Source organism: Jatropha curcas, chromosome 10 (assembly GCF_041381405.1).
Source record: "Jatropha curcas cultivar XTBG-Jc1 chromosome 10, XTBG_Jcur_1.0, whole genome shotgun sequence".
In the NCBI taxonomy this organism is placed as follows: domain Eukaryota; kingdom Viridiplantae; phylum Streptophyta; class Magnoliopsida; order Malpighiales; family Euphorbiaceae; genus Jatropha; species Jatropha curcas.
The window spans coordinates 10,823,787-10,834,199 of NC_143160.1; the positions used below are offsets into that span (position 1 = coordinate 10,823,787).

At 29.8% G+C, this 10,413-nt stretch overlaps 1 protein-coding gene across 1 annotated transcript; it reads left to right on the forward strand.

The window, feature by feature from the left end:
* Positions 1 to 1,797: 1,797 nt before the first annotated feature.
* On the forward strand, positions 1,798 to 4,958 carry LOC105636952 (strychnine-10-hydroxylase). Its single transcript, XM_089726683.1, has 2 exons — positions 1,798 to 2,782; positions 4,206 to 4,958. The coding sequence occupies exons 1-2, from the start codon at positions 1,838 to 1,840 to the stop codon at positions 4,824 to 4,826; spliced, it is 1,566 nt and encodes a 521-aa protein (XP_089582809.1). The 5' UTR covers positions 1,798 to 1,837; the 3' UTR covers positions 4,827 to 4,958.
* Positions 4,959 to 10,413: the final 5,455 nt, after the last annotated feature.

Here is a 10,413-nt window from a genome sequence, read left to right on the forward strand (position 1 = left end):
ACTCCATGGTTCTTCTACAAGTCCGATCTGATCACCTTCAAATTTCTTCTTTCTATTAGAGAGAAGATCTACAGTTCTTTCTACATAACTATTTCAACAACAAAAGACCGTAGATAAAATCGCTATAATGGTGATAACAATAATTCAGAACTAGAGCTGAGAATAAAATTTCAAAATATGGACAACAACAAATCCTAATATTTAGGTGATAATAACTCAGATATATATTTGAGGATTACTTGCAAAAAAAAAAAAAAAAAAAAAACCAAAAAAGAGGAAAAAGGATGGTCACGGTGGTCGCTTGTAGAAGAAAAAAAGAGAGCTTTTAGATTTTGGGAGACGAGAGAGAATAAGTACGTATTGAGATAAAGTACTTGTAATTTAAATACAATAACTTTTTAATGTTTGTATTTAAAGGTGAGGGATTAGAGTCTTTTATTATTACAAGTGGGGGTGCAATTTTTAATTTAACAATCTTTTCTATTTTGTTTTTATGCAAAATTGATTGCGATCTGCTGGAGATTGCTTTATATAAATATTTTTTATTATTCTTATCCACAAGAAAGTGGGATAATAATAGGATTCTAATATATATTTTTTAATTTTTTTATGGTTTACAAATATGTTTTCACGCTTATGCTCAAGATGGTATTTATAAAACATTTCCAATCGATCCGAGGTCGACCTTACTGAGCTTTAAGGATGCCAAATGTTTAAAGTCTTATGGATGAACTCGCTACAAACGAAATAAATTTTCTTAATGGAACATGATGCGATTTGATTCTACAGTTTTGGTTAAAGTTAACAGGTCAAATTTCAAATAAATATGATTTTTTATTTTTATGAATGAATGCATTAATCTTGAGTATTCTTTAAAATTAAATTATTAATTAATGCCTAGAAATGAGATAGTAATCTACGTCTCTTTGTTTATTTTTGGCTTGTTATCCCATATAAAATGTCCTATATAGATTTACAGTTGCACCATATCATTTTTTATAATATGACAAACAAACATTATTAAAAAGGTTTGGCAGAATCCTTTCCAATCGGAACTCATCGCTAAAGTTATTGATAAGAATTATATAAGGAAGATGTGCTTTTGTGCTATTTTTTTTTTTTTAACCACGTGTATCCCCATCCTAAATTATGTTCGAATTCTGTTCGGACCATGAGAAGGAGTATTTGTCCATTTCATAAGGATCGAATCATCGACCTCACTTAAGCGAGAAGAGTGCCGAACCACTCATCCCAATACTCATTGATTTTGTGTCGTAGTATTGATAGTTGAAAATAGTAAACCTCTACAAAATATAACTACTAAATGAGAGAGATTGAAGAAGAGATATTAGGAGGCATAATCTAACAATATCATGTCCTATTTATATAATTACCGATTACTCCCTAGCATAATTAAAAATGTCACTCTACATAATGTGAAAATAACTTTTATGTTTATCAGGAATTCAAGTTTTTAAGGATCCTTCGGTTCGCTTTGATCGCTTTTGCACGATGTAAGTGGTTTTCACTTTAAAAGTTGCTTGTAATTTTTTTTTTTTCTCCTTTTAGAGATTTGGTCTTTCCTTTGACCCAAAAAAAGAAGAAGAGTACAACCAAAGTATTTGTTGTATAAATCTAAGAATAAAATTCTATCAACCACGTGTCAAAAGCAATAAACCCTAAGCCAACTTTATAAATAAATCAAATAATAGTGGCAAATGGATCACTCGCACCCATATTATTGCGATACTATAAATATGTAACCAAAGTTTAAGCTTTTCCTGCACTTAAAATTTAGAAATTCTCCCTCCTCTACCAAACCTTAGCTAATAGAATAATGGATTCTCTTCTTCCATATTTGGACAACATCATTGCTATTCTTTTTGCTTTATTTCTGATCTTCTTTTACAATAACCTTCTAAGGAAAACCCCAACTCCCAAAGGCAAACCGCCACCCCAACCAGGCGGCGCATGGCCTTTAATAGGCCATCTGCCTCTATTATCAGGATCCAATCTTCCTCACGTAGCACTGGCTACTCTTGCTGACAAGTACGGTCCAGTCTTAACCATAAGAATAGGGTCAAAACCTGTTTTGGTGTTGAGTAATTCGGAAATGGCTAAGGAATTATTCACCGTCAATGACTTGGCTGTGACTTCCCGTCCATCTCTTGTAGCTGCAAAATTTATGGGCTACAATTATGCCTTTTTTCCTTTCACGCCTGCTGGTGGCCCATATTGGCGCCAAACCCGTAAATTATCCACCCTTGGACTGCTCTCTAACCGCCGTCTTGAGTTGCTCAAGCATATTAGAATCCAGGAAGTTGAAGCTTCCATAAAAGAGTTGCACAGATCATTAACTTCAACGAACAAAAAGACTGCCGATATTAAACAATGGTTCTCCGATTTAAATCATAATGTCCTTCTTAGGATGGTTATAGGGAAGAAGTATTTTGGTGAAGGTGGTTCCGGCGGCGAGAAAGAAGGGCGGCAGTTTCAGAAAGCAATATCGGTACTTTTTCATTATTTAGGGACGCTTGTTTTGAGAGACGCCGCTCCATTTCTTGGATGGATGGATTTGGGTGGACATGAGAAGAATATGAAGAAAACTGCTAAAGAATTGGATGAGATTCTTGAAAAATGGCTTGAAGAGCATAAAAGAAAGAGGTATTTGAGCGAGGAGGATAAAGGAGAGGAAGACTTCATGGATATTATGCTTTCAGATGTTGATGACAAAAGCCTTGAAGGTTTTGATGCGGACACTGTCAACAAAGCTACATGCTTGGTAGTAGCCTCTTTTCATTTTTAAGCTCTTTTTTTTTTTCGTGCATTAATAACATAAAATAATTGATTTTTTTTGTCTTTGAAATAAATTTCTGAAAAAAAAAAATACTTACTTTCATTATTTAATTTTAGTAATGCTGAAATAATTTAAAAATTATCTTTTAAAATTGAAAATTCGTTAGAAAATATTAATTTTCATTTAATATTTATATAAATAACTACTAAAAATGTCTAAACTCACCGTTTAATTACAAAGTGCTCTACTTTTGAATTTACGGATCTTGTTCAGCAAAATTAACTATTTTGATAGTTGTTAGCTATTTTGATTGTTGTTAACTGTTTTAGTAGCATTTAGCTGTAAAGTGTTTGAGTAACTTTTCATAAAACACTAATAGTTAAAAGTTATATGGGTTAACTTTTTATAAAACGCTACTTTAACTGTAAAAGTTTATTCAAATGCTACGTTACCGGTCAAAATGCTAAAAGCTACTTAAAAAATTATTATCGAACACTGCCCACAATTAAATTAAGGCTAAACTATAAAAACATCCCAACTATATGATTTATTGCAAAATTACTCTAAATTGACTTTTGCGTTTTAGGCACTGCATTTTGAAACGTAGATATATTAGTGCTCTATTTTTAAACTGGAATAAAAAATTTGGACTAAATCGATAATAATGTAGGACCCAGAGCTTGATCTTGGGTTAAGCTAACCCAAGAGATCAAAACACATCCTTCTACAATTTTTCTCTCCCAAAAGTCTATACCTTAGAGCATCTGCGTCATGCTCAAGTGAAGTGACAACAATTCTCACGCACAGTTCTGCAATGAAGGAATGGATGCTCTTGAGCATTTAGAGCCCTTGCAATTTCTAGGAATCAACTACATCCTTAAGCATTGAAATAGATAACTTATGTTTTGTTCAGTAGACAGTGGATGAAGTAGTGGGCTTGTGTCGCGCTTTTAGCAACAATTGAGGGTTGAAAGCAGAGAGAATGAATTTTGGGAGAGACTTTTTTTTTTTTTTTTTAAACGATGTTGTTTTGACTATTGGGTTAAGTTAAAGGTCAATTCGTGGGTTACATGATAATATCATTTTAATTAAAATTTTGGTCCAATTAATACTAAAATCACAGATTAATTCAATTGAAAAGTTTGTTCCAGCACATTTTCCTTTTAACCATTCTCGCGCACTGGATAAGTGCACAAAAAGAGTAAAATGTTTCGTGTCTGAGTGTTTAAAAAGATTTCATATAGAAGGTTTCTACGCGAAAGTTTTGAGTAAAGTTATTGACGTGGCATACACCATTATTTATCATTTTAAAAACAACTACTCCGTTTTATTATTTTATTCCAAATTGCAATATAGTTGTTGGTGCCTATAGATATGGACTGACCCAATAATTAATAACTCTTTGCAGAGTTTGATTGCTGGCAATGAGACAGTAACAGTGGCCTTGACATGGGCAATGTCCCTACTACTAAACAACAAGCAAGCTTTACAAAAAGCTCTAGAAGAATTAGACATCCATGTCGGGAGAAAAAGGCTTGTAAATGCAACAGATATTGGCAACCTTGTTTATCTCCAAGCCATATTCAAAGAAACCCTAAGGCTATACCCACCAGCATTAATCCCAGGCCCCCGCCAATTCACTGAAGACTGCACTATCGGCGGCTATCATGTCCCGAAAGGCACTTGGCTTATGCTCAATCTCTGGAAAATCCAAAGAGACCCTAATGTATGGCCAGACCCTCTGGAATTCAGGCCTGAAAGGTTCCTTACGACTCATAAAAATGTTGATGTTAGAGGCAAGAATTTTGAGTTGTTGCCATTTGGAGGTGGAAGAAGGGGTTGCCCTGCTGTATCTTTTGGCCTGCAAATGGCACATTTGACATTGGCAAGTTTATTACAGGCTTTTGAAATTTCAGTTCCTGGAAATGAACCTGTTGATATGTCACCTGGTGTTGGGTTAACAAACATGAAAATTAGTCCTCTGGAAATTGTTCTCTCTCCACGCCTGCCTCCGTCTTGTTTTGAATAATTAGATGGAAGAATTAAGATGTAAATTAGTGGGTCTTTGTGTTCAAAATTAAATTGTTAGCCTGTCAAATTCAATTATCCAAGTATATGTTGTACTTACCATATTTGATTTTCTAAATAAATTTTTAATCTTAAGTGAGTTTCTTGGCTTTAATTTGTTTGCTTGATTTTATTCTTGCTATCATTATTATTCCTAGCTGCATAACTATGGCTAGTTGCCAGAGAAAACAAATTAAATCACAATAATTAAGAATAAAAAATTGAATGCGACTAAAATTTTTTATTTCTATAATATAATATTTAGTTTTACAAATATTCACTGTGAAATGGATATTTAAATTTTAACATAATTATTAAATTTTAAAGTTATGTTTTTTTTTTTTAATATTGAAGAAATTCGAATCTAAATTTATTGTCAAGTTATACATATATTTACAACTACGTTATGTCTTAATGTGCTTAAATTTATGTTAATTGATATAACCAGGAATGAAAATAAATGGACAAAGTTAAGCCAATAGGCAATTGAAAAATTATTATTACGTCCTTAAATAATGGCCAAAAAATACTAATTATAATGTGCTTTTTTTAAATATATAATTACATTTTTAATCTTTATTTACGTCAGATCTTTTCGTTCATTTTTTATTGTTTAAATGTGAGTTAAAGCACAGTCAAAAGAGATAACTTTTTTATAACTAAAATACCCTCAATGCCCAAAGCGCTACCATCTGCAAATAATTAGCCTTAATAACCATTTTCTCATTCTTGATTCTCCAGTAGAGAACCCTCTTTTCCTTATCAAACCTCAATTTCTCATCTCCTCCGATATGAGAAATCAACCCACAAAATAAGAGTTGTTTCACTTATATTTGTTTATTTTCTTGCTTTGATGGGCTTTTTTCTATATATCCATGGTAGTTATTGGAACTTGAAACGCTACTCTCAATCTCTTTTCTTAATTCCATTATTCTGCATTTACTTCTTCTTTGAAGCCAAAATCCAATAAGATTACCTATATAATCACTTGTGTAAGAGCCGACAAGAGTTATTAAGAGCATCGTATTTGACTTCAAAAACTCTTAAATTAAAAAAATTTATGGAATGAGTTCCTGCAACATTTGAATGACTAGCTATGGTGGATGATTTTATTGCTTTTTTTGTTGAAGCTATTTTTGTTGTTGTTTGTGTTAGAAGCTAGTTTTGTTGCTTTTTGGGTTGTAGAAGTAATAGGACGGGTTACGGTGGATGATTTTCTCTCTTCATTATTGCAAAAATGGGAGTTGTTTGTGGCTTAGACGAGATGAAGGGGCTTTTTTGTTATATATATATATATATATATAACCACGAGGTTTAAATCTCTCGAGCCATAGAGCGTAAAAGTTTTTTAGTCTTCCAACAACCTGTGTTTTCACCCTTATGGGAATTAAGTTTAGTGAGTCAATATATGCATGACCCTCGGGAGACTCACTTAGAAGCAGTGTATCGAATTTTAAGATATTTAAAATTAGCTCCAGAGAACTTTTATTTTCTAAACATGACCATTTAATAATAACAGGCTACACAGATGCGGATTGGGCTGGTTCCCTTGAAGACAGGAGACCAACTTCAGATTATTGTGTTTTTGTTAGAGGAAACCTGGTCACATGGAGAATCAAGAAGTAGGCTGTTGTTGCAAGGTCCGGTGAAAAAGCTGAATATAAAGTTATGGCACAGGGAATCTGTGAACTTCTATGGTTGCGCAGATTAATGGAAAAGTTAAAGTTAGTTGAAACAATAAATATATTCTTATTTTGTGATAGTGAAGCAACTATCAGTATTATGAACAATCCAGTCGAGTATGATCGAACTAAGCATATAGGGATTGATCGTTACTTTATAAAAGAGAAGATAGTTGAAGGTTTTATAAGTGTCTCCTATATAGCTTCAAAAGAGCAACTAACTGATGTTTTCATAAAGGGTTTGCATAGCAAGTTGTTCATCCTTTAGTTTGCAAGTTGGGCATGAGTAATATCTATACACCAACTTGAGGAGTGTTGAAATCTTTGTGATTAAAGTAAATATTGTATTTTCTAATTTAGGTTTATTCCTAATTAGAGTAAATATTATGTTTCCTAGTTTAGGTTTATTCCTATTTAGATTACTTCCTATATTGGAATAATTTTTTGTATATATATATAGTAGAGTAGAGGTTGAAAAATATAACAAAATAGAAAGAAATACAACATATTCTTTCCTTCAATTTCTTCAATAATCAACATCGATAAATTTTAAATATTTACAATTACAATGCAATTTAACGACTTTTCATATTCTAAAAATGTCATATAATAAGCTTTTCATCAATATTTCTAAATAAGTTTTTCTCAATATAAACAATCACAATATCATTTTATAATTGATCTTCTATTCTATTGTATAACATATTTTTTATAATATTCATAGTATAAATGGTTCATTCCACTGAATCTGTTGCAACAGATAAAATCAATAACAAATTAACAAGCTTGTAGACTAAAGGATATATACACAATATCTTTTGTTGTTGCGACTAACATTTGAGCAAGTTCATAAATTCCTTGCAACTACAAGAATCAAAACTTTGAATGCATTTCAACTATATAAATCTCCAATTGGCCTCAAAGAAATTCAATACTACCGAAAAATATTTTAGATATAATCTAGCAAGTTGAATCAATTTTTCTTTTGAAATTGAGAAAATGAATTCTTAAGACTTAGATATGAAACACATTAATTTCTATTTACTTCATTAATACGGTTATTTAACTCTTGCAATTGCAAACCTAAAAACTATATAAAATAGCTCAACTCGATAATAAAGGAAGATTTGACAAATCAAGTTCATTGGAATGTTGATTGGATGAAGAACCATTTTCCTTTGATGTTGTAAATAATTCAGCTTGTGATTCTATAATTCGAGGGGCTAACGGGGTCTTTATTTTTTTTAAAAAAAAAAAGCTAGTAAAAAAAGTAATTAATCCAAACTTTTATGGTTTTTATTGGATTTATTAAGGAAATGCTTAGGACATTACTAGAAGTTAAAAAATGGTGACCCATTCTATTATTGGCATTAATGTTGAAAAGTTGATTTTGAGGAAACTTGCTATTGTTCACTATTATTAAACAGTAATTAATGCAAATTACAAAACAAAAACTTCAAATTTAAAGCAAAACTACAATATTTAGTCTCCAACCAAGAGAAGCAAATTATTTGCATCAAACAAAGGTATTATAATAATACTCCCTCTCATCTTTATTTAGAGAAAGAGAAAAGGTTTTTGGCTCATGGTGATCTAAGATCATGACACTTAAAATGGCACTTTTATCCAGATTTAATATGTCAAATGTCACTTTCATCCTCACGTAAAATTGGTAGGTTTGACATAGAGAAGAAGATTGAAATTTTGAATTTTAAATATTTCTCTTTCATTATTTGATTAACTCCAAACAAAGCATTAAATTGATGAAATTATCAATGCACATGCAGGACATTTATTTTGTTTTTACCTCATCAATTAACAAACCATATTCTTACAAGTGTCTTAGTGATTTATGAGACATGAATAATCATATGCCATTTAATTTTCCTTTAACTTTACTTTTTTAAGCTACATTTTGTTATGTTTGGAATCAAATGAAATTAAGACAGTTAAATTAAAATTAAATTAAGTAACAATTAAATAAGTCATATTTATTATACTTGAAAACTAGTTCTATATATGAATTCCACTGCCCTAATAAGTGCATTAATGGATCATTAAGTTGTGAAATGCATAAAAAAATTGTAAAAATTTTCTAAAATTTTGTGTATAAAGATTGAAATTAGATGAATTAAAAATTTAATCACGAATTAGGAAAATAAGAATGATTGTGATAGAAAGTGTATGTTAAACATATATAGGAAATTTAACTACGAAACACAAAAATAAGTATTTTGTTTGCAGGTGAAGTGGCAAAATGGTGAGTAAATAGTAAAAGAAAACCAAACAAAGGATTAAATCTACAACCTAATCCATTGTAATTAACCCACAGATACTCTTTACCATTAGGCTACTATTATTTGAGTTTAGTATATATTTTATTAAGTCACATTTAACAATTAAATTAAATTAAGAAATTTAAATTGAAATTTAATAAAGTAACAATTAAATAAATCACATGGTCACACTTGAATCAAATTAAATTTAGATAACCTAATTTAAATTAAATTAAGTTACATCTGAAATTAAATTAAACTTAAGTAACCATTGATTATGTCATACTTGAGAGTTATAACTCAAATGACATATAAACTTACATTTTGACATGAGTATAAGTAAAATCTCAGAATCAATCCTTATACAAATCATTTTGAAAGTTATTATGTATTTTCTTATGATAAATATATAGAACATTTTCTACATATAAATTTTAACGCATATAGATAAAAGACGAAAACATGAATGGTTAATTTACACTCTATTAAATCAGATTTAAAAATCAAATTAAATTAAGATATCTAAACTAAAGTTAAATGAAGTACAATTGAGTAAGTTATACTTGAATCAAATTAATTAGACGTTCTCTACATATAATGTTAATGCACATAGATAAAGGCAATAACTTGAATGATTAATTTACACTATATTAAATCATATTTAAAAATAAAATTGAATTAAGATATCTAAACTAAAGTTAAATGAAGTAACAATTGAGTAAGTCATACTTCAATCAAATTAATTAGATGTTCTCTTAATATAAATTTTAATGCACATAGATAAAGGCAATAACTTGAATGGTTAATTTACACTTTATTAAGTCATATTTAAAAATCAAATTAAATTAAGATATTTAAACTAAAATTAAATGACGTAACAATTGAGTAAGTCATACTTATATCAAATTAGTTAGACAATCTAATTTGAATTAAATAAGTCACATCTAAAATTAAATTAGAGTAAAATACCCTAATTGAAATTAAATCAATTAGTGATTGACGAAGTCATACTTAGAACTAAATTAAACTAAGACAACCAAATTGGAACGAGATTAAGTAACAATTAGTTAAAGTTGCACTAGGTCACACAATAATTAAATTAAATTTAGTGAAGTTAAATTTTTTTTGATTAGGCATGAATAATGGTAGGATCCATACTTTAGTTAAAATTTTTATGTAGAATTTAGACTTAAAAATTTTTATTAAAATGATTCACATGCTAGGATTTTATATCCTCTCAAATAAATTAAAAGGATATTCTTATACAGTATTGTTGGAATTGGACCGATTTGACTAGTTGAACCAGTTAAATCGAAACCAATTGGTTGTGCAGTTCAATTATCAAGTTGGATTGATTTTTGAAAAAAAAAATTGAATTTTTTGAGAAAATCAGGTTGAACCGGTGATAAAAACTGGATTTTCTTGATAAAATCGGACAAAACCGGATTTTCTTAATGAAAACCGATTTTTTCGGAAAAATTAGATTTTTTTTTTTCTAGAAAACTGGGTTGAAAATTATTTTGTTGCAATATATGTACATAGACAAACACATGCTTATGTAAAAATATTAAAAATTAATAATTAAGAATCT